At 44.8% G+C, this 25,235-nt stretch overlaps 1 protein-coding gene across 1 annotated transcript; it reads left to right on the plus strand.

Annotated features, from left to right (window-relative positions):
- The first annotated feature begins 2,072 nt into the window (after positions 1–2,072).
- On the plus strand, positions 2,073–21,897 carry mrs2 (magnesium transporter MRS2). The gene is made up of 11 exons (XM_078430157.1): positions 2,073–2,274; positions 3,458–3,534; positions 4,253–4,289; positions 6,173–6,227; positions 6,503–6,560; positions 9,027–9,200; positions 11,982–12,112; positions 14,817–14,927; positions 17,442–17,559; positions 19,418–19,531; positions 21,826–21,897. Exons 1-11 carry the CDS (start codon positions 2,073–2,075, stop codon positions 21,895–21,897), a joined length of 1,149 nt encoding a protein of 382 aa, XP_078286283.1.
- The last annotated feature ends 3,338 nt before the right edge of the window (positions 21,898–25,235 follow it).

Consider the following 25,235-nt stretch of genomic DNA (forward strand, 5'->3'; position numbering starts at 1 on the left):
CAATACAATACAATACAATACAACACAATACAATACAATACAATACAATACAATACAATACAACACAACACAATACAATACAATACAATACAATACAATACAATACAACACAATACAATACAATACAATACAATACAACACAACACAACACAACACAATACAATACAATACAATACAATACAATACAATATATCTTTATTGTCATTGTACAGGAGTACAACCAGATTGGGAATGCGCCTCCCATACGATGCAATAAATTAATTAGCTAAATTTATACAACCCAGTGAAACAAGATTAGAAAAAGAGAAAAGACATTCTGGCCTTCCATCACAGTGAGGAGGTGACTGGAGGAGACTCAGTGTGATGGATGTTTATTTGTGTTTGGTGTTGGTTTACGATTGTATGTGTTATTGCTTATTTTTATTGCTTATTTTTATTGGTCTTATTGTTGGACTGTGGGTAATTTTTCATTTCACTGCACATTTATGTGTATGTGACAAATAAATTGACTATTCACTAAAACAGTATAAAGTTCAAGTAGGTCTGTGCCGGTTCCCTGTGCAATGTGACCATCCGGCTCATCAGGACCTGAAACGAAACGACACGACACGACACCCATTCCTTCTCTCCTAGATGCTGCCCGACCTGCTGAGTTACTCCAGCATTTTGTGATACTTTCGATTTGTACCAGCATCTGCAGTTATCTCAATAGACAATAGACAATAGACTATAGACTATAGACAATAGACAATAGACAATAGACAATAGACTATAGACAATAGACTATAGACAATAGACAATAGACTATAGACAATAGACAATAGACTATAGACTATAGACTATAGACAATAGACTATAGACAATAGACAATAGACTATAGACAATAGACAATAGACAATAGACAATAGACTATAGACTATAGACTATAGACAATAGACAATAGACTATAGACTTTAGACAATAGACAATAGACAATAGACAATAGACTATGGACAATAGACTATAGACTATAGACTATAAACAATAGACTATAGACAATAGACTATAGACTATAGACAATAGGTGCAGGAGAAGGCCATTCTGCCCTTCGAGCCAGAACCCCCATTCAATGTGATGATGGCTGATCATTCACAATCTCCCTCCCTCCCACAAGGCGGTATGTTTCTCCACACATGTCCCTCGGTCGGATGGAGCAGGTTGGTTTCCGGGGTCGAGTGTTGCTGGTTTCATTCTGTGGAGATGTGTCACACTGTTCTGGCATCTCTCCACTGGCTCCCTGTACGGTACAGAATCAACTTCAAGCTCCTCCTATTCACATATAAAGCCCTAAATGGACATTCCCCCCCACCTACATCAAAAATCTTCTAACCCACCTCTCTAACTCCAGGTCCCTCAGGTCGGCCGACTTGGGGCTACTCACTATCCCGCGGTCTAGGCTTAAGCTCAGGGGTGACCGCGCTTTTGCGGTTGCAGCTCCTAGACTGTGGAACAGCATCCCTCTCCCCATCAGAACTGCCCCCTCCATCGACTCCTTTAAGTCCAGGCTCAAAACCTATTTCTACTCCCTAGCGTCTGAGGCTCATTGAGGAGGCGCTGTGAACTGTTTGTGTGCTACTGTATGTTTCATTTTTTTCCTTAGTACATAATCAGATGTACAGCACTTTGGTCAACGTGGGTTGTTTTTAAATGTGCTATACAAATAAAATTGACTTGACTTGACTTGACTGTTGCTGAAGGGAGCTCCATGTAGCATTTCACCTTTTTGGGGAGCTCCAACCTTCTCCGCCCGCCTCTGTTGACTCGCACATTTCCCCCCAATAGAAAACAGCAACCGCTTGCAAATCTTACTGACTCTTATTCCTGCCTGGGGCGGGGGAGTTTTATCTCAAGAGATTTCTCCCACTTCATGGGTTCGAGTCCTCTTCCGGGAGAAAAGGTCTCTCTCTTCTTGTTTTATTTATTTCTCCACGTTCCCAGCGTTTAATTGCTGAAGAAATCATTGAGCTGGGAGGGGGGTCGTTGGGTCGTTGGAAGGCAGTGGAGGAATTTTTTTTTTGGGGGGGGGGGGGTTGATGGAGGTCTGTGGACTGACGAGGTCTTTCCTCTGCACACTTGCAGAGCGAGCTGGGTCGGCCTTTCAAAGCACTCCCACTAAATTGCAGTTGTTTAAACAAGGCTGCAGATGCACGATGTTAAAACCCCGGGGAAGAAGCATTTCTGCGTTTCACACCGGTGCTTCAGGAACGCAACTTCGACTCGGGTTGAGCAGACACAGTGAGTTCTTGTGTTGAAGGCAGACACTGCTTAACCTCAGTCTGAAGAAGGGTCTCGACCCGAAACGTCACCCATTCCTTCTCTCCCGAGATGCTGCCTGACCTGCTGAGTTACTCCAGCATTTTGTGAAATAAACAACATTTTACACTGTCTTCACCACCAAAAGAAAGGTGGACCTGGCCTGAGGGAACCTTCGGGGGGGGGGGGGGGGGTGAAGGGGGTGGGGGTGGGGGGGGGGTGGGGAGGGGTGAACAAAGGAGGACCTGGCGTGTGATACATTTTGTTACTTTGTCAGTCCCCTTTATGTGGCAAGTATTTGCATGGCATAGGTATGCCTGACCTGCTGAGTCACTCCAGCATTTTGTGAATAAATACCTTCGATTTGTACCAGCACCTGCAGTTATTTTCTTACACAACTGTTTAACCTGATGCTATTTTGAAACTAAATGTCAATAGACATTCTGGCCTTCCATCGCAGTGCATTTGACTGTGAGGAGACTCACTGTGATGGATGCTTCTTTTTGTTTGGTGTTGTTTTATGATTGTGTGTGTTATTGCTTATTTTTATTGGTCTTATTGTTGGACTGTGGGTAATCTTTCATTTCACTGCGCATTTATGTGTATGTGACAAATAAATTGACTATTGACAATAGACAATAGGTGCAGGAGTAGGCCATTCGGCCCTTCGAGCCAGCACCGCCATTCAATGTGATCATGGCTGATCATTCTCAATCAGTACCCCGTTCCTGCCTTCTCCCCATAACCCCCTGACTCCGCTATCCTTAAGAGCTCTATCTAGCTCTCTCTTGAATGCATTCAGAGAATTGGCCTCCACTGCCTTCTGAGGCAGAGAATTCCACAGATTTATAACTCTCTGACTGAAAAAGGTTTTTCCTCATCTCCGCTCTAAATGGCCCGCCCCTTATTCTTAAACTGTGGCCCCTTGTTCTGGACTCCCCCAACATTGGGAACATGTTCCCTGCCTCTAACGTGTCCAACCCCTTAATAATCTTGTACGTTTCAATAAGATCCCCTCTCATCCTTCTAAATTCCAGTGTATACAAGCCTTTGCTGAGAGCCTCATGCCTCATCTGCTCTGATTCTACATTTGTAGCTGGGAGAGAGATTGCATGTTTATGCTGAAAGCAAGTCTTTAATGTGTCAAACTTTGATATTTCTTCAGTGAATAGACTACAACAGTGTCACACCAAGGATTCATCGCAAAGTGCCCTTGGCAGTGTGGTGCCCGTGTTTTCTGTCGTAAGTGTCGTTTCATGTATACTTAAAATTTTAAAGAACATTTTGTTTTTTTTAGTTTAGTTTAGAGATAGAGCGCGGAAACAGGCCCCTTTCGGCCCACCGTGTCCGCGCCGATCAGCGATCCCTGCACATTAACACCATCCTATACCCACTAGGGACATAGAAACATAGAAACATAGAAAATAGGTGCAAGAGTAGGCCATTCGGCCCTTCGAGCCTGCACCGCCATTCAATATGATCATGGCTGATCATCCAACTCAGTATCCCGTACCTGCCTTCTCTCCATACCCCCTGATCCCTTTAGCCACAAGGGCCACATCTATCTCCCTCTTAAATATAGCCAATGAACTGGCCTCAACTACCTTCTGTGGCAGAGAATTCCACAGATTCACCACTCTCTGTGTGAAAAAAAACTTTCTCATCTCGGTCCTAAAAGACTTCCCCCTTATCCTTAAACTGTGACCCCTTGTTCTGGACAATTTTTACTTTTACCAAGCCAATTAACCTACATACCTGTACGTCTTTGGAGTGTGGGAGGAAACTGAAGATCTCAGAGAAAACCCACGCAGGTCACGGGGAGAACGTACAAACTCCCTATAGACAGCACCTGTAGTCGGGATCGAACCCGGGTCTCCGGCGCTGCATTCGCTGTAAGGCAGCAACTCTACCGCTGCGCCACTGTGCCGCCACTAATGTATGCATTTTTAATTTCTTTCAGGTGAAATATGAGAGTACTGGGAACATAAGCTTCTTTGGTAGGTTGTTTTAAATCATTTTATATTTTAAATATATTTGATGGTAAGAAATATTTTTACCAATTTCAAATTATTGAATGTTGATTCCATTTGGGGTTCCTGTTATAGATTTTTTTTCTTTCTTTTCCCTGCCTCACTTCATCGCCTGTTATGCAATTAATATACCCACAGTCATTTTGTTGATCGACACCTTCAGGTAGCTTGTGTCACCTGCATTAATTGCATTTATGGAGGTTTTTATTGCAAAATAATTCTTGCCGTGCTCTGAAGAAATGTAACTGGACATAAGCCTACACCAAACCAACGATTTAGTTCAGTTCAGTTTAGAGATGTAGCATGGAAACAGGCCCTTCGGCCCACCAAGTCCACACTGACCGTTGATCACCTGTCCTCACTATTACTATGTTATCCCACCTTCCCATCCACTCCCTGTTCATCAGGGACAATTTTAGAGAGGCCAATTAATCTATAAACCCACGTGTCTTTGGGATGTGCAAGGAAACTGGAGCCCTGGAGGAAACCCATGCGGTCACAGGGAAAATGTGCAAACACTACATAGGTAGTGCCCGAGGTCAGGATTGAAACCAGGTCTCCAGCGCTGTGAGGCAGTCGCTCAATAATAATAATAATGATAATAAACAATAGGTGCAGGGGTAGGCCATTCGGCCCTTCGAGCCAGCACCGCCATTCAATGTGATCATGGCTGACCATTCACAATCAGTACCCCGTTCCTGCCTTCTCCCCGTACCCCAATGGCTCTACCAGCTGTGCCATTGTGCTGCCATTAATATCACAATGGACAGAGTGTGGCAGGGGGTAATGAAAATCTTAGGCAGAAGTGAAGTCAAAGAAGAGGATTGTTTTGAAGAGATTTCAGAGCATGTGGCAAAGTATCTGCCAAAGATGAGGGTAAAGAAAGTGAGTGAGTGAATACTTGATTGTCACGTGACAAGTCACAGTGATATTCGTTGCTTGCATACCCAAGCCATGCAAATAGTCGCCATATAAAGGGTACAATAGACAATAGACAATAGGTGCAGGAGGAGGCCATTCGGCCCTTCAAGCCAGCACCGCCATTCAATGTGATCATGGCTGATCATTCTCAATCAGTACCCCGTTCCTGCCTTCTCCCCATACCCCCTGACAAAGTACTGACAAAGTAACAAAATGTATCACACGCCAGGTCCTCCTTTGTTCACCCCCCACACCCCCACCCCCCCCCCCCCACCCCCTTCCCCCCCCCCCCCGAAGGTTCCCTCAGGCCAGGTCCACCTTTCTTTTGGTGGTGAAGACAGTGTAAAATGTTGTTTATTTCACAAAATGCTGGACTAACTCAGCGGATCAGGCAGCATCTCAGGAGAGAAGGAATGGGTGACGTTTCGGGTCGAGACCCTTCTTCAGACTGATGTCAGGTGGGCAGGACAAAGGAAGGATATAGGTGGAGACAGGAAGATAGAGGGCGAACTGGGAAGGGGGAGGAGAAAAGAGGGACAGAGGAACTATCTAAAGTTGGAGAAGTCAATGTTCATACCGCTGGGCTGCAAGCTGCCCAGGTGAAATATGGGGTGCTGTTCCTCCAATTTCCGGTGGGCCTCACTATGGCAACCTCGTACTACTGATTATGATTCTGGGATTCTGGGTATTTGGTGTGTTTAGAAACATAGAAAACAGGTGCAGGAGGAGGCCATTTGGCCCTTCGAGCCAGCACCGCCATTCATTGTGATCATGGCTGATCATCTGCAATAAGTAACCCGTGCCTGCCTTCTCCCCATATCTCTTGAGTAGTTGAAATGGTGACAAGAGAAAATTGCGACTGCTTAAAATGCTGCAGAGAATGGCCTCAAATTTATTCCTTAATGTTTATAAAATCATTCTCGCTGTAGAACGAAAGAAGACTGAGCTATACCAGGAACTTGGTCTTCAAGCTCGGGATTTACGATTTAGACAATAGACAATAGACAATAGGTGCAGGAGTAGGCCATTCAGCCCTTCGAGCCAGCACCGCCATTCAATGCGATCATGGCTGATCACTCTCAATCAGTACCCCGTTCCTGCCTTCTCCCCATACCCCCTCACTCCGCTATCCTTAAGAGCTCTATCCAGCTCTCTCTTGAAAGCATCCAACGAACTGGCCTCCACTGCCTTCTGAGGCAGAGAATTCCACACCTTCACCACTCTCTGACTGAAAAAGTTCTTCCTCATCTCCGATCTAAATTTCAGCATTTAACGAGTATTAATACCAGGAATAGTTGCATCATCCTCAGGATGGAGGTAAGATGGCTTCCCAGCTTAGAAAGAAAAACATTTCAGGTTACAGGTCATTCTGGACCTGCTGAGAATTTCAAGCGTTTTCTGTTTTTGTTTCAGGTTTTCAGCATCTGCGGTTTAGTTTGATTTTTATTGACTTTTTAATACAGTGCATTCAAAAGCATTAGAAAATGAAGAGGCTGTGTACGCAACAAGATGCACAAAAATAAATGTCATAATGATCAGATTTCCGTTTTAGCGATTTTGTGATTGAGTAATAAATATTGGCTATGGTATCATGACATAGAAACATAGAAACATAGAAAATAGGTGCAGGAGTAGGCCATTCGGCCCTTCGAGCCTGCACCGCCATTCAATATGATCATGGCTGATCATCCAGCTCAGTAACCTGTACCTGCCTTCTCTCCATACCCCCTGATCCCTTTAGCCACAAGGGCTACATCTAGCTCCCTCTTAAATATAGCCAATGAACTGGCCTCAACTACCTTCTGTGGCAGAGAATTCCACAGACTCACCACTCTCTGTGTGAAGAAATGTTTTCTCATCTCGGTCCTAAAAGACTTCCCCCTTATCCTTAAGCTGTGACCCTTGGTTCTGGACTTCCCCAACATCGGGAACAATCTTCCCGCATCTAGCCTCTCCAACCCCTTAAGAATTTTATATGTTTCTATAACATCCCCCCTCAGTCTTCTAAATTCCAGCGAGTATAAGCCTCGTCTATCCAGTCTTTCTTCATATGAAAGTCCTGCCATCCCAGGGATCAATCTGGTGAACCTTCTCTGTACTCCCTCTAAGGCTAGAATGTCTTTCCTCAGATTTGTAATGATATTGTAAGTCTTTTAAACTCGTTTTGAAAGGGCACATGAACTAATCATCTTACCAGAAGGACTACCTTAAATTCATAATGATGCTTTGAGCTCAGAAATAATACTTCATAGGGCCACACGGTGGCGCTGACGTTAATTGGCGCCAGTAAAAATTGTAGGTTTTCCCTAGTGTGTAGGATTGTGCCCGTGTGCAGGGATCGCTGGTCGGCGCGGACTCGGTGGGCCAAAGAGCTTGATCCCGTGCTGTATCTCTTAACTAAACTAAACTATTTGTAATGCTTGTCACACCATTCCATGAGCATTACAAATAAACTTTACATTTATCAGTAAACCAAAAGTGAAAAGTGCAGATGCTGAAAAACTGGAGCAAAAACCAAGTGCAGGAAATGCGGAGCAGATAAAAGGACATCATTCTTGCTATTGAGGGCGTGCAGCGTAGGTTTACTAGGTTAATTCCCAGAATGGCGGGACTGTCATATGTTGAAAGACTGGAGCGACCAGGCTTGTATACACTGGAATTTAGAAGGATGAGAGGGGATCTTATCGAAACGTATAAGATTATTAAGGGGTTGGACACGTTAGAGGCAGGAAACATGTTCCCAATGTTGGGGGAGTCCAGAACAAGGGGCCACAGTTTAAGAATAAGGGGTAGGCCATTTAGAACTGAGATGAGGAAAAACTTTTTCAGTCAGAGAGTTGTGAATCTGTGGAATTCTCTGCCTCAGAAGGCAGTGGAGGCCAATTCTCTGAATGCATTCAAGAGAGAGCTAGATAGAGCTCTTAAGGATAGCGGAGTCAGGGGGTATGGGGAGAAGGCAGGAACGGGGTACTGATTGAGAATGATCAGCCATGATCACATTGAATGGCGGTGCTGGCTCGAAGGGCCGAATGGCCTCCTCTTGCACCTATTGTCTATTGTCCATTGTATCTGTGAAAAGAAAAACGGAGTTAGTGTTTTGAGTTAAAGACCCTTTGTCAGAGTTCCAACGCAAGGTCTTCAGTGTGAAATGTTGACTCTCTTTCCACAGATGCTGCCTGACTTGCTGAGTGTTTCCTGCATTTTCTAATTCTGTCCAAAATTTCCAGTCCTTAACAAAAAGGTTTTGCTGAATTTATGTTGGCAATGTCATGAGATTGAAGGGGTTCAGAAAAGATTTTCGAGGATGTTGCCAGGACTGGAGGGTGTGAGCTATAGGGAGAGGTTGAGCAGGCTGTGTCTCTATTCTTCGGAGCATAGGAGGATGAGGGGTGATCTTATAGAGATGTACAAAGTCATCAGAGGAATAGATCGGGTAGATGCACAGAGTCTCTTGCCCAGAGTAGGGGAATCGAGGACCAGAGGACATAGGTTCAAGGTGAAGGGGAAAAGATTTAGTAGGTATCCGAGAGGTAACTTTTTCACACAGAGGGTGCTGGGTGTATTGAACAAGCTGCCAGAGGAGGTAGTTGAGTCTGGGACTATCCCTTCATTTAAGAAGCAGTTGGACAGATACATGGATAGGACAGGTTTGGAGGGATGTGAACTAGGCGCAAGCAGGTGGGACTAGTATGGCTGGGACATGTTGGCCGGAGTGGGCAAGTTGGGCTGAAGGGCCTGTTTCCACATTGTATCGCGCTAAGACTTTTTTTTCCCATTCATCAGATCCTTAAAGCTGTAATAACTCCAAAGTATCTTCTTATCCTGGATTATCACCAATCAAATCTGGAGCATTGGCTTTTGAAGGACCTCAAATCGCATTTGGCTGGAGATGGACAACTGGCCACATACTCTTTGCCTTTTGAATTCCAGGCCATAGAAGCAATACTTCATCACAGGGTTAGTAGAAGAGAATTATTTATATTGCTAAAAAAAAAATCAGTGCTTACCAACATTACTGCATTTTCCTCCTGCAGAATGAATGGCATGGTTGAGAGGACATAAATGTTTTGGAAAGCAAAGTCAACCTCGGCATAGTTTAGTTTATTGTCACATGTACCGAGGTACAGTGAAAAGCTTTTGCTAAGTAGTCAGCAGCAAGACCACACATGATTACAATCGAGCCATTTACAGTGTATGTAAGGGATGTGTAGGAAAATAACTGCAGATGCTGGTTCAAATTGAAGGTAGACACAAAATGCTGGAGTAACTCAGTGGGTCAGGCAGCATCTCAGGAGAGAAGGAATGGGTGACGTTTCGGGTCGAGACTGAAGAAGGGTCTCGACCCGAAACGTTACCCATTCCTTCTCTCCTGAGATGCTGCCTGACCCGCTGAGTTACTCCAGCATTTTATGTCCACAGGCACACTGTAGATAAGAGTGTTCGACTGTGTCAATTTGAATGAGTCAATTGTCTCCTGTATTTCATAGAATTTGGGGCAATATTTTGTCATCAATTGGAGACCCCTCGGACTGTCTTTAATCGGACTTTACTGGACTTTATCTTCCACTAAACATTGCTCCCTTTATCATGCATCTGTATACTGTGGATGGCTCGATTGTAATCATGCATTGTCTTTCTGGCTAGCACTCATCAAAAGCCTTTCACTATATCGCTGCACACATGACAATAAACTAAATTAAACAATAGAAGATTGGCTAATTCAAAGAAAAGAGTCAGGATAAGTGGATAATTTTTGGGCTTGACTGCATCTATAACTAATGGGGTTCCGCAAGTATCAGTGCTGGGTCTATAGCTAATTACAACGTATATTAATGGTTTGGGCAAAGCGACTGACTGCTTTGTGTCTGTACGAAAATAACTGCAGATGCTGGTACAAATCGAAGGTAGACACAAAATGCTGGAGTAACTCAGTGGGTCAGGCAGCATCTCAGGAGAGAAGGAATGGTTGACGCTTCGGGTCGAGACACTTCATCAGACCCGAAACGTCACCCATTCCTTCTCTCCTGAGATGCTGCCTGACCTGCTGAGTTACTCCAGCATTTTGTGAATAAATACCTTCGCTTTGTATCTGTAATTACTGATAATATAAAGAGAGGGAAAGTTGTGAGAAGCATGCGTAAGTTAAGCAAATGGGTAAAACACTAGCGGATAGATAGTGAGGAGAAATGTGAAGTGGTGAATCTGTGGATGTCATTGCCACAGAAGGCCGAGGAGGCCAAGTCAATGGATATTTTTAAAGTGGAAATTAACAGATTCTTGATTAGAACGGGTGTCAGGGGTTATGGGGAGATGGCAGGAGAATAGGGTTGAGAGGGAGAGACAGATCAGCCATGATTCAAATGGCGGAGTAGACTTGATGGGCTGAATGGCCTAATCCGGCTCCTAGAACTTATGAACTTATGAAGTTAAGAACTTTATGTACAATGGACCCACAGTAGAAAAATAGGATTTTGCTTAAATGGAGACACACCTTAGGTAGATGCTGTTATACAGAGGAATCTTGGTGTCCTTCAAAATTCAATAAGATAGCATGCAGGTACAGCGAGCAGTTAGGAAGACAAATGAAAAACTAAACTTTATGGTAGGATGTGCATAGAGAACTTCTTCACAGTGTATAGAGAACTTCTATATAAAATGTGTGCAGAGAACCTCTTCAAAGAACTTCTTCAGTCTGAAGAAGAGTCTCGACCCGAAACGTCACCCATCCCTTCTCTCCTGAGATGCTGCCTGACCGGCTGAGTTACTCCAGCATTTTGTGAAATAAATACCTTTGGTGAGGGAACATATTCCCTTCTGGGCATAATTTCAGAATAAGGGGTCACTTAATTAAGAATGAGATGAGTCATGAGTCTTTAGGATCCTCGCAGTGGGGACTGTTCTACTTTCTTGCCTGATCCCCATAACCCTTGACTTCCCTACAGAATGCAAATCTGGCCTGGGATGTAATAGTTCAGTCCCATGCAGTCACCAGCCTAGACACACGCTTTATTTACACTCATAAAGCCTGCTTATTTGGAGTATTGTGTTCAGTTTTGGTCATTCTGTTATAGGTGCTATTTCTCCAGCAGAGGGCCAACAAACACAAGAAAATAACTGCAGATGCTGGTACAAATCGAAGGTATTTATTCACAAAATGCTGGAGTAACTCAGCAGGTCAGGCAGCATCTCGGGAGAGAAGGAATGGGTGACGTTTCGGGTCGAGACCCTTCTTCAGGCTGATGTCAGGGAGGCGGGACAAAGGAAGGATATAGGTGGAGACAGAAAGATGGAGGGAGATCTGGGAAGGGGGAGGGGAAGAGAGGGACAGAGGAACTATCTAAAGTTGGAGAAGTCGATGTTCATACCGCTGGGCTGCAAGCTGCCCAGGCGAAATATGAGGTGCTGTTCCTCCAATTTCCGGTGGGCCTCACTATGGCACTGGAGGAGGCCCATGACAGAAAGGTCTAACTGGGAGTGGGAGGGGGAGTTGAAGTGCTCGGCCAACAAATATAATGTTTGTCGACCTTCTAAAAACCTGTCGTGAACCTATGGCAGTCCCAAGCAACCATGCTCTACAGCTTGGCTGCATGTATGTTTATGAGATCCAGATATCCCTAAAGATTTTGTACATTGTTCTGCTTAGTGAAGCCAGCTGATAAGTGCACCATCTAACAATGGATGTTTATCAGGTAGCGTATGCCCATTTTCCTGAAAGGTTTTATCTTTTATGTTGTCCAGATTAGTGCTCTGCAAGCAAGTCTGAATGAGTTGCAACCTCAAATATTGGAGACCTTAGAAGCTCTGGTCAATCCCAAACAAATGTCGATTGATCGAAGCAAACTGCATATTTTACTTCAAGACAGCAAAAAGTAAGAGTAAACTAATGGAGAAAGAGGAATTTGATAGAAGTATTATACACCGATGAGCCAAAACATAATGACCACTGACAGGCGAAGTGAATCAAATTGGTTATCTTGTTACAATGGCACCTGTCAAGGGGTGGGATATATTAGGCATCAAGTGAACAGTCAGTTCTTGAAGTTGATGTGTGGATGGATGCAGGAGAAATGGGCAGGAGTAAAGACCTGAGCGACTTTGGCAAGGGCCAAATTGTTATGGCCAGACGACTGGGTCAGAGCATCTCTGAAACGGCAAGGCTTGTGGGGTGCTGCTAAAGGATCTGCTGCTAATGTTTTGGTGCCAGATACCACAGTACACCTTCAGGAGGACCAACAGCATATTAGGCAGGTGGTCACAATGTTTTGGCTCATCAGTGTACGTTGTAGCACAGAAGATGGCCATTTGACCCATCATGTTTATCCAGGCTCAAAAGTGGACTTGAGGAAGTTTTTGGTCCATAGTTTACAACCCTTCAAGTCCTCAAATGAATGTTTCCTGCCTTCGTTATCCTTTATTATTTGTCCCATGCATTGATAAATGGATATTATCATCATTGATAAAATCAGCTTTATTGAGTAAAACGATTTCTCCTTCTTATCCTCCTCTCAATTAACTTATGTTTTCGGGAGGCACATTATCTTGTTAATTCTCCCTATGAAGGAAATGTGGTCTTTTCTTGTGTTCAGGCCTCTCACAATATTACACACCTCAATTAAATCTCCCCTTAGTTTCCTTTGTTGTAAAAACAAAACAGTTTCATCATTAACAGTCACCCTCATAACAATAATTCTAAAGTCCTGGCAACATACACATAGATTTCCTCTGTCATCTTTGGTTCCTTTGCATTTTTTTTTAACAATATGCTTACCAGCACAGTTCCCGGTATATATCCCAAAATGTCTTCTGAACCACCTTTATTATCATATCATATCATATATATACAGCCGGAAACAGGCCTTTTCGGCCCACCAAGTCCGTGCCGCCCAGCGATCCCCGTACATTAACACTATCCTACACCCACTAGGGACAATTTTTACATTTACCCAGCCAATTAACCTATATACCTGTACGTCTTTGGAGTGTGGGAGGAAACCGAAGATCTCGGAGAAAACCCACGCAGGTCACGGGGAGAACGTACAAACTCCTTACAGTGCAGCACCCGTAGTCAGGATCGAACCTGAGTCTCCGGCGCTGCATTCGCTGTAAAGCAGCAACTCTACCGCTGCGCTACCATGCCGCCCATATTATCTGTACTGCTATCTTAAATCAGTCTGAAGAAAGGTCTCGACCCAAAACGTCACCCATTCCTTCTCTCCAGAGATGCTGCCTGTCCCGCTGAGTTACTCCAGCATTTTGTGTCTACATTCGATTCAAACCAGCCTCTGCAGTTCTTTCCAACACAGTGCTACCTGAATTAACAGTTTGAGGTTCAACCAACACTTTCTTTATGAACTCCAATGACAAAGCTAGTAGAGCTACTGCCTCATAGTGCCAGAGATCTGGGTTCAATGCTGATTTTAGCAGCGGTGTACGGAATTTACATATTCTCCCTGTGATCCGTGTGGGTTTCCTCCAGGTGCTCCAGATTCCTCCCACATCCGAAAGACACAGGTTAGTAGGTTAAATTGGCCGTTAGAAATTGCCTCAATATGTCAATAGACAATAGGTGCAGGAGTAGGCCATTCGGCCCTTCGAGCCAACACTACCATTCAATGTGATCATGGCTGATCATTCTCAATCAGTACCCCGTTCCTGCCTTCTCCCCATACCCCCTGACTCCGCTATCCTTAAGAGCTCGGTTTGGTTTGGTTTATTTTAGAGATATAGCATGGAACTTCAGCCCACCAAATCCGTGCCGACCATCGATCGCCCGCTCACACTAGTTCTGTTATACCACTTTCTCATTCACTCACTCACTTCACACTAGGGGTGGTTTATAGAAGCCAATTAACCCGCACGTCTTTGGAAATGTGAGGGAAAACCGGAGCACCCGGAGGAATCCCACGCGGTAGAATCCGAGTGTGAGGAGAATGTTGAGAGAATAAAAAATGGGATCAATGTAGAATTTGTGTAAGTGGGCGGTTGATTGTCAGTGTGGACTTAGTGGGCCAAAGGGCGTGACTCCATGTCTCCATGCCCCCTGCTGCCTTGCCACCATGTCACCATTCACCACGTCATGATCATCTTTGGAAAATCTGTAAGGATTCTTACAACCAAAACGTTTAAACTTGGTGCATCCTGATTCTCATCTATAACCCATCATCCCAGTGCTTGGTTCTATATTGGATTCTGAAAAATATCAAGAGCTTAAAATATTCATCCTCGTTGTCAAATGTTTAGTGATGGAGCGCGGAAACAGGTTCTTCGGCCCACCGAGTCCATGCCAACCAGTGATCCCTGCATACTAGCACTATCCTACACACGAGGGACAATTTACAATCCTTACCGAAGCCAATAAGCCTACAAACATGTACTTCTTTGGAGTGTGGGAGGAAACCGGAGAAAACCCACGCAGGTCACAGGGAGAACATACAAACTCCGTTCAGACAGCACCCGTAGTCAGGATCGAACCCGGGTCTCCGGAGCTGTAAGGTAGAGAATGTGTGCATACGAAGAAATGTGCACAGCTTGTAATGCATTCTCTCAGTATTTTTCACCTGTGTTATTTCAAAGCTTGTCTGGATTGGAGACGGACGTAAAGGTCTTCAAGGAGACGTTGCTGGAGATTCTAGATGAAGAGAAGCTGCTAAAGGAACTTTGTCTCACCAGCGACCATCTTGTTTCGTATGTGTGGAGCTTTCCTTATTGTCACCCATGTTAAAAGTCTCCCGGGTTTGACCGCTTTTAATTTCATCAGCGTGCAGTGCAGAAAGCAAAGGGATCAGCTTTTACTTTGAGGTGAATTGAGAAATAGAAAACCTTTCCCCTCAGTCTAAATAGCAAGCCGGGTGAAAACGCAAAAAGATTCTGCTTAAGATGATATATTTTCTAAGCAGATGACATTTGTATTAATAAGTGTGGGGAAATGCCTATACCCAGATATATACTATTTATATGTTATTCATTCAATATGCATTCAAGAGAGAGCTAGATAGAGCTCTTAAGGATAGCGGAGTCAGTGGGTATGGGGAGAAGGCAGGAACGGGGTACTGATTGAGAATGATCAGCCATGATCACATTGAATGGTGATGCTGGCTCGAAGGGCCGAATGGCCTCCTCCTGCACCTATTGTCTATTGTCTATGTACAGGTTTCTAACTATACCCTGGTATATGCAGGTATATAGCTACACCCAGGTATATACCTTTACCTGGAGTTAGATTCTATTGTGTTTCACCTCAGAGTGATTTGTTTAATACCGACAGTCTAGTTTAATGAAGCCAGAAAATGCTGGGGACGCTCAGTGGGGGTGGTGCATTTCTGGAGAGAGCAACAGAGGTAACGTTTCCAGTCTGCAACCTTTTGTCAGAGCTGGGAAAGGTTAGAAATTAAATGGGTTTCAGTTTGCAGAGAAGAGAAGGGTGAAGAGAGCACAAAAAAAATGTCTGCAATCTGATAACCGGGTTTCCAGCGTCTCACAAGTGTGGGCCGCACAGTGGCGCGGCGGTAGAGTTGCTGCCTTACAAGGCCAGAGACCCGGGTTCAAGCCTGACTTCAGGTGCTGTCTGTATGGAGTTTGCACATTCTCCTTGTCTCCGGGTGCTCCGGTTTCCTCCCACGCTCCAAAGACGTACAGGTTTGTAGGTTAATTGGCTTTGGTAAGTTGTTAAATTGTCCCTGGTGTGTAGGATAGTGCTAGTGTACGTGTGATCACTAGTCGGTGCTGACTCGGCGGGCTGAAGGGCCTGTTTCCGCGCTGTATCTCTAAAGTCTAAAGGCACGGTGGCGCAGCGGTAGAGTTGCTGCCTTACAGCGCTTGCAGCGCCGGAGACCCGACTACGGGCGCCGTCTGTACGGAGTTTGTACGTTCTCCCCGTGACCTGCGTGGGTTTTCTCCAAGATCTTCGGTTTCCTCCCACACTCCAAAGACGTACAGGTATGTAGGTTAATTGGCTTGGTGTATGTATAAAATTGTCCCTAGTGTGTGCAGGACAGTGTTAGTTTGCGGGGATCACTGGTCGGTAGGCCGAAGGGCCCGTTTCCACGCTGTATCTCTAAACTAAACTAAACTAAAGAAAACATAAATAATTCCTCAGCTGCAGCCATATGTTACCTTAGGAACAGGAAAGGAGGGGTAATACTTAGTAGATACAAGTAAACTGCAGATGCCTGTTCACCAAAATAAAGACACAAAATGCTGGAGTAACTCAGGGGCTCAGGCATTATCACTGGAGAACATGGGTAGGTGACATTTCAGGTTGAGACCCATCTTCAGACTCAGTAATGCTTCGTATGATTATGCTTAATGTGGAGCAGGATTGTCACTGAAATGTGTGCAAAAAAGAATTTCACCGTACTTTAGTTTTAGTTTAGTTTAGAGATACAGCGCAGAAACAGGCCCTTCGGCCCACCGAGTCCGTGCCGACCAGCGATCCCCGTACACAGTGAAAAGCTTTTCACAAAAAGCTGGAGTAACTCAGCGGGACAGGCAGAATCTATGGAGAGAAGGAATGTGATAGACAATAGGCAATAGGTGCAGGAGGAGGCCATTCGGCCCTTCGAGCCAGCACCGCCATTCAATGTGATCATGGCTGATCATTCTCAATCAGTACCCCGTTCCTGCCTTCTCCCCATACCCCCTGACTCCGCTATCCTTAAGAGCTCTATCCAGCTCTCTCTTGAATGCATTCAGAGAATTGGCCTCCACTGCCTTCTGAGGCAGAGAATTCCACAGATTCACAACTCTCTGACTGAAAAAGTTTTTCCTCATCTCAGTTCTAAATGGCCTACCCGTTATTCTTAAACTGTGGCCCCTTGTTCTGGACTCCCCCAACATTGGGAACATGTTTCCTGCCTCTAACGTGTCCAACCCCTTAATAATCTTATACGTTTCGATAAGATCTCCTCTCATCCTTCTAAATTCCAGTGTATACAAGCCCTTAATATTTGCTCTTAATCTGCTCTTAATATTTTCTTCCTTGCACTTCTGCAAAGTCCCTTGCAATACAGGTGTGGGTTTTAAAAACAACCAATTGAGCACGAATGTTGCTTGCATAAAGCGCAAAGTTTAGCTTTAAAATATTGTACCATCAGACTGCAAATTGCTGCCAAAGACTTGATGCCATTATACGTTTTGCTATAGAACTTGCTCCATCCGGGATCTGTGGACGTGCAATGTTTTAACTTTGGTTTTCCGCAGCCATCGCAATGTGATGATGCGCTTGAACCTCCAGCTGACGATGGGAACGTTTTCCATATCCCTCTTTGGAATCCTTGGCGTCGCCTTTGGCATGAACTTGGAATCCTCCTTTGAGGAGGTGAGGTTGGTTTGATGTACGGTTTTGGTGATTAATGTCACCGATGCATTGCAGTGAGCTGGGCTGGGCTGGGCTGAGGCATGGTGCCAATCTTAGGCCAGGTCGATTTTCATTTGCCCTGACCCTGAAGAAAGATCAGAGAGCTGGCTATAAAACGGGCACTAGACAATAGACAATAGGTGCAGGAGTAGGCCATTCGGCCCTTCTAGCCAGCACCACCATTCAATGTGATCATGGCTGATCATGCTCAATCAGTACCCGGTTCCTGCCTTCTCCCCATACCCTCTGACTCCGATATCCTTAAGAGCTCTATCTAGCTCTCTCTTGAATGCATTCAGAGACTTAGCCTCCACTGCCTTCTGAGGCAGTGAATTTCACAGATTTACAACTCTCTGACTGAAAATGTTTTTCCTCATCTCCGTTGTAAATGGCCTACCCCTTATTCTTAAACAGTGCCCCTGGTTCTGGACTCCCCCAACATTGGGAACATGTTTCCTGCCTCTAACGTGTCCAACCCCATAATAATCTTATATGTTTTGATAAGATCCCCTCTCATTCTTCTAAATTCCAGTGTATACAAGCCCAGTCGCTCCAGTCTTTCAAAATACGATAGTCCCGCCATTCCGGGAATTAACCTAGTAAACCTATGCTGCACGCCCTCAGTCTTTCCTCCCTGCAATTGATTGTCAGTGAGAATGTGCAGTGGATTTTAGTTTAGTTTAGAGGTACAGCATGGAAATCATAAGGTCATAAGTGATTGGAGTAGAATTAGGCCATTCAGCCCATCAAGTCTACCCTGCCATTCAATCATGGCTGCTCTATCTCTCCATCCTAACCCCATTCTCCTGCCTTCTCCCCATAACCTCTGACACCTGTACTTATCAAAAATCCGTCCATCTCTGCCTTAAAAATATCCAATGACGTGGCCTCCACAGCCTTCTGTGGAAATAGGCCCTTCAGCCCATGGAGTCCTCGCCAACCAACGATACCCCTACCCTAGTTCTATCCCACATACCGGGGACATTTTATAGCAGCCAATTAACTTACAAACACAGATTTGTTCTGTAACTTTTCATATCTCTAGTTTTCCCTCTCCTGACTCTCAGTCTGAAGAAGGGTCTCGACCCGAAACATCACCTATTCCTTTTCTCCAGAGATCTTGCCTGACCCGCCGAATTACTTCCAGCGTTTTGTGTCTAACTTACAAACCTGTATGGCTTTGGAGTGTGGGAGGAAACCAGAGCACCCGGAGAAAACCCATGTGGTCACAGGGAGGATATGCAAATTCCGTACACACTCTGGCGTTGTCAGGCAGCAATTCTACCGCTGTGCCACTGTGCCAAAATGAAATGACGCAGCTGCAAAGTGAATAGGTGGCATGAGATAGAGTTGCTGCCTTACAGCGCCAGAGACCCAGGTTCAACCCTGACTGCTGGTGCTGTCTGAATGGAGTTTGTACATTCTCCCTGTGACCACGTGGGTTTTCTCCTGGGGCTCCGGTTTCCTCCCACATTCTAAAGACGTACAGGTTTGTAGGTTAATTGGTTTCGGTAAAATTGTAAATTGTCCCTAGTGCGTAGGATAGTGCTAATGTGCGGGGTGATCGCTGTTCGGCAGAGACTCGCTGGGCCGAAGGGCCTGTTTCCACGCTGTATCTCTAATGTCTAAAGTAAAGTCTTAAGTCTAATAAAATTATGACTTCATGTGTCTACACACTGTAAATGGCTCAATTGGAATCATGTATTGTCTTTCTGCTGACAGGATAGCACGCAAAAAAAAGATTTTCGCTGTACCTCTGTACATGTGACAATAAACTAAACTGAAACTGACTGAACAGTTTTCTGTTGTTCATTTTCAGGACCCCAGGTTCTTCTGGTTAATAACTGGAATAATGTTTCTCGGGAGCGGACTAATGTGGCGACGCTTGCTATCGTTTCTTGGTCACCACCTGGAACGCCCAGCACCCCCATCGGTATGTCTCAGTCTTATAATCTGTATACTAAAACTCTTGTTTTGTTTTGTTTATTTGTTCCTGAACTACAGGGGGGGAGGGGAGGAGCGGTGGGGGGGGGGCAGGGGAAGAGGGGGAGGTGGAAGAGAAGGAGGGGGGAAGGGGAAGAGGGGGAGGGGGGGGAGGGAGGGAGGGAGGGAGGGAGGGAGGGAGGGAGGGAGGGAGGGAGGGAGGGAGGGAGGGAGGGAGGGAGGGAGGGAGGGAGGGAGGGAGGGAGGGAGGGAGGGAGGGAGGGAGGGAGGGAGGGAGGGAGGGAGGGAGGGAGGGAGGGAGGGAGGGAGGGAGGGAGGGAGGGAGGGAGGGAAGAGGGTGAAGGGGGTGGGGGGGAGGGGGAGGGAGTGAGGGAAGAGAGGGTGTTGCACCAATGCGGAAGAGGTTTGGGCCCAAAGTGTCCACTTGGTCTAGTTTCATTCTAAAAGCACAGAACGAGACCATTTTTCTCACTGACCCCATTCACCCTGTTTGAGAGTTAGCCAGTCAATAGACAATAGACAATAGGTGCAGGAGGCCATTCAGTCCTCCCAAAACTTCGCTTTCTCCATAACAGTACAAGTTCCTCACTTCCAGGTCCAATAATATTGCCAATGATAAATCAATACCAATTTTCCTATTGGAGTCACTAATATTCCAGAGCTGTATAAGATCATGAAAGGCACAGATAGGGTGAAAGCACAGGGTCTTCTTCCAGGCTAGGAGAATCGTGAACTATAGGGCATAGCTTTCAGGTAAGAGGGGAAAATTCAATAAGACCCTGAGGGGCAACTTTTTCACAGTGAGGGTGTTGGGTGTGTGAATCGAGCTGACAGAGGCAGGTACAATAACAAAATTAAAAAGACATTTGGATAAGTATATGGATGTGATGGATATGGGCCAAATGCAGGCAAATGATAAGACAAATTCATATAGGGCATCTTGCATGGCTTTGACGAGTTGGGCCAAATGGCCTGTTTCTGTACTGTATAACTCTGACTAGTGTGCTCTACTACATCATTTGAAAACTGAAATTGCCAATTGGAATATTATAGTCTGGTACACTGCAATAATTTTTACAAAAGTGTCTATTTAAGTGAGATATCGCATTCAAATTCACATGCGTTCATGGATAATGAATATGTTGCACTTTTAGAAATGATTGGACCAAGTGGGCCCAAACCTGCATTGGTGCAGCACCCTCTCCTCTCCCCATCCCCTTTCACCCTCCCCTCTCCCCCTCCCCCCAACAAACAAACAAACAAACAAACAAGAGTTTTAGTATATAGATAACAACTTCTGTGGGACTGTCTTCGTCATTCATTGTTGGGGTATGGGATCACTTGCAAGGCCAACATTTACTGGCCTTGGCTGACCATGAGAATGAAGTGAACTACAGCAGTTCATGTGGTACAATGAATGGACTGGGTTTCAAAATCTGCATCAAGAGATTTCAGCGATGATCGTACTTGAGGCATTTTAATCGACTGCAGTTTGATTTGGATCTTTCTGGTATAACCCTTCTTTGATGTGATTAATTTCATGGATGTGACTGTGATAAAAACAGAGGACTTGCTCTTTTTCACCTTCATGTTATCAGTGAATATTTGCAAGTCTTCAGCAGCAGGTTCAGTGTTCAGGTCCTATTTTACATGTTCCCAAAGAGCAGCAAAGAGCCACAGCCTAACATTTCGAGAATGTAATGTTTCAATTGAATCCTGCTTCAATGTTGATTTTTAAATAATTTGATTTTAAATCATTCTTGGTGATTGTCAGCATTATTCACGCTACTCCTTTTATAATGTCAATAGCTCAATCGTCTCTGCCTCAGAAGGCAGTGGAGGCCAAGTCTCTGAATGCATTCAAGAGAGAGCTAGATAGAGCTCTTAAGGATAGCGGAGTCAGGGGGTATGGGGAGAAGGCAGGAACGGGGTACTGATTGAGAATGATCAGCCATGATCACATTGAATGGCGGTGCTGGCTCGAAGGGCCGAATGACCTCCTCCTGCACCTATTGTCTATTATCTATTGTCTAAAGAAGGGTCTCGACCTGAAACTTCATCCAATCCTTCTCTCCAGAGATGTTGCCTGTCCTGCTGAGTTACTCCAGCATTTTGCGTCTATCGTCGGTTTAAACCAGCATCTGCAGTTCCTTCCTACACAGCTGGATTGTAATCATGTATTGTCCTTCTGCTGACTGGTTAGCACGCAACAAAAGCTTTCTACTGTACCTCGGTACACGTGACAATAAACTAAACTAAACTCAACCTTTTTTGTTGTTCTAGATGCCCTCTATCTTGAAAAGATCACAGCTGCCGGGTGGAAGAGTCGGCCTAAGACATGGTTCAAAATTATAAAGATCCCAACGCGTCGATATACGTTGATAATGGACTCTGCAAGCTAAACCTGATAACACCAGATAGGAAGGATGATACAGGAGCAATATTTGTAGAACCATCTACAAGGAGCAATTCAGTTCAGCAAATAAATTGCATTCGCATTTTGGATTGAAAGGGCAATATTTTGGGTTGTTAAAAATCTGCAGGAATCCATACGTTCTTATCACTTGCAACCCTGAGTTCACAACCAATTCGGCCCATCAAGGCAGTGGAGGCCAATTCACTGGATGAATTTAAAAGAGAGTTAGATAGAGCTCTAGAGGCTAGCGGAATCAAGGGATATGGGGAGAAGGCAGGCACGGGTTACTGATTGTGGATGATCAGCCATGTTCACAATGAATGGCGGTGCTGGCTCGAAGGGCCAAATGGCCTCCTCCTGCACCTAATTTCTATGTTTCTACAAGTTGTTCTTCGTCTCTGCGCTTAAGCTCACAGACTGTTCTTTTCAAGGAGTGGCACAGAGACGTCATGGTGGCTCACCTGTAGAGTGACTGCCTTACAGCGCCAGAGACCCGGGTTCAATCCTGACTGCAGGTGTTATCCGTACGGAGTTTGTACGCTCTCCCCGTGATCACATGGGTGTTCTCCGGGTGGTCCGGTTTAACTCCCGCACTCCAAAGACGTGCAGGTTTTAATAGGTTATTTGGCTTCAGTAAGTTGTAAAATTGGCCTCAGTGTGTGTAGGTTAGTGTACGGGGTGATCGCTGGTCAGTGTGGACTCGGTGGGCCAAAGGGCCTGTTTCTGCGCTGTAATCTCAAAAAGCGCAAAATTTCCACTCAGTTTCCATCGCTGTGTTACGGCAGGTTTTAGAAACCTTTGAAGGTCAGACCCACGAGAGACCAAAAAAAAGAATTTAATTACACAGGGCAATCTGCACTGTCCAGGGTAAAGTTTAGTGAGTTAATGCTTCCTGTAGTCATGCATTCCCCTTTTTAAAACATGAAAATTATGGCTATAGATTCTTATTTATTTTACCGTAATTACTTATGCATTAGAAGTCTTTGTAACTTACACAATCAGTGTTCTTTAGCTAAGAGTTCAAGGTAGATATTGCCAGTGAAATAGTGTCAACAGTTGGCTTTACGAGATGTTAACCCTCCTGTCCCCTCAAGACAATTTAATTTATTCTATCTCATGGAGAAACAATTGGTTGCAGTTTTCAACTTGCCCTGCAGCACATGAGTTTGGGAAGTTGATGCTGGAGGATTTAACCCTGTATACACTTAACGAATGATTAAACAAAAAAATCACAGTCCAGTACAAGCGAAATGTTTTCATGCAGTTTTATTAAATGTAAATAAAAGCTCAAAGGCCGCAAAAACATAAAATTCAAAGCAAAAATATTTATAGATATAAAATATGGATTATTGCACTACTAAATATTTATAGATATAAAATATGGATTATTGCACTACTTTTGAGGTCTTGGCTCGTTTTATGTAGTCCGAACCATAGGGAACCATAGAGAACAAAAGGGTCATAAGGTCAAAAGGAATAGGAGTAGAATTAAGCCATCCGGCCCATCAAATATACTCCGCCTTTCAATCATGGCTGATCTATCTCTCCCTCATAACCCCATTCTTCTGCCTTCGCCCCATAACCTCTGACACCTGCACTGATCAAACATCTATCTATCTCTGCCTTAGAAATATCCACTGACTTGGCCTCAACCGCCTTCTGTGGCAAAGAATTCCACAGATTCACCACCCTCTGACTAAAGAAATGTCTCTTCATTCCCTTCCTAAAGGAACATCCTTTAATTCTGAGGCTATGACCTCTAGTTCTAGGCTCTACCACTAATGGAAACATCCTCTCCACATCCACTCTATCCAAGTCTTTCACTATTCTGTATGTTTCAGTGAGGTCCCCCTCATTCTTCTAAACTCCAGCGAGTACAGGCCCAGTGCTGACAAACGCTCATCATAGGATAACCTACTAATTCCTGGAATCATTCTTGTAAACCTCCTCTGGACCCTCTCCAGAGCCAGCACATCCGTCCTCAGATATGGTGCCCAAAATTGCTCACAATATTCCAAATGCAGCCTTACCAGCGCCTTATAGAGCCTCAAGATTACGTCTCTGTTTTTGTATACAAGCCCTCTTGAAATAAATGCTAGCATTGAGTTTGTTTTCTTTACTACCGATTTGACTTGCAGATTAACTTTTTGGGAATCCTGCATCAGCAATCCCAAATCCCTTTGCACTTCCGATTTCTGGATTCTCACCCCATTTAGAAAATAGTCTACGCCTTTATTCCTTCTACCAAAATGCATGACTCCACACTTTGCTACACGATATTCCATCTGTCACTTCTCTGCCCATTCTCCCAACCTGTCCAATTCCTTCTCCAGAGTTCCTGCTTTCTCTACACTACCTGCCCCTCCACCTAGTTTCGTATCATCCGCAAACTGTGCCACAAAGCCTTCACTCCCCTCGTCCAAATCATTAATATTCAACGTGAAGAGTAGCGGCCCCAGCACCGACCCTTGCGGAACTCTGCTAGTCAATGGCAGCCAACCAGAAAAATCCCCCTTTATTGACACTCTTTGTCTTCTGCCATCCAGCCAATCTGCTGTCCATGCTAGTACCTGCCCTTTGATACCGTGGGCGCTCATCTTCCTAAGCAGCCTAACGTGTGGCACCTTACCAAAGGCTTTCTGAACATCTAAGTAAACATCAACTACTGACTCTCCTTTGTCTGTCCTGCTATTTACTTCAAAGACTTCCAGCAAATTTGTCAAGCAACATCTCCCCTTCTCAATAGACAAGACAATAGGTGCAGGAGGAGGCCATTCGGCCCTTCGAGCCAGCACCGCCATTCAATGTGATCATGGCTGATCATTCTCAATCAGTACCCCGTTCCTGCCTTCTCCCCATACCCCCTGACTCCGCTATCCTTAAGAGCTCTATCCAGCTCTCTCTTGAATGCATTCAGAGAATTGGCCTCCACTGCCTTCTGAGGCAGAGAATTCCACAGATTCACAACTCTCTGACTGAAAAAGTTTTTCCTCATCTCAGTTCTAAATGGCCTACCCCTTATTCTTAAACTGTGGCCCCTTGTTCTGGACTCCCCCAACATTGGGAACATGTTTCCTGCCTCTAACGTGTCCAACCCCTTAATAATCTTATACGTTTCGATAAGATCTCCTCTCATCCTTCTAAATTCCAGTGTATACAAGCCTAGTCGCTCCAGTCTTTCAACATATGATAGTCCCGCCATTCCGGGAATTAACTTAGTAAACCTACGCTGCACGCCCTCAATATCCTTCCTTGTGTAAAAAAGTTGCCAATTAAA

This window comes from Rhinoraja longicauda, chromosome 2, assembly GCF_053455715.1.
Source record: "Rhinoraja longicauda isolate Sanriku21f chromosome 2, sRhiLon1.1, whole genome shotgun sequence".
NCBI lineage: Eukaryota > Metazoa > Chordata > Chondrichthyes > Rajiformes > Arhynchobatidae > Rhinoraja > Rhinoraja longicauda.

Bases quoted from the DNA above. Each gene is read 5' to 3' on its own strand.
- mrs2 (XM_078430157.1), top strand. From the start codon at position 2,073: ATGGAGGTCTGTGGACTGACGAGGTCTTTCCTCTGCACACTTGCAGAG. The intron at 2,275-3,457 runs GTGAGTTCTTGT...ATATTTCTTCAG, and splicing joins ACTCGGGTTGAGCAGACACA to TGAATAGACTACAACAGTGT. The intron at 9,201-11,981 runs GTTAGTAGAAGA...TATGTTGTCCAG, and splicing joins AAGCAATACTTCATCACAGG to ATTAGTGCTCTGCAAGCAAG.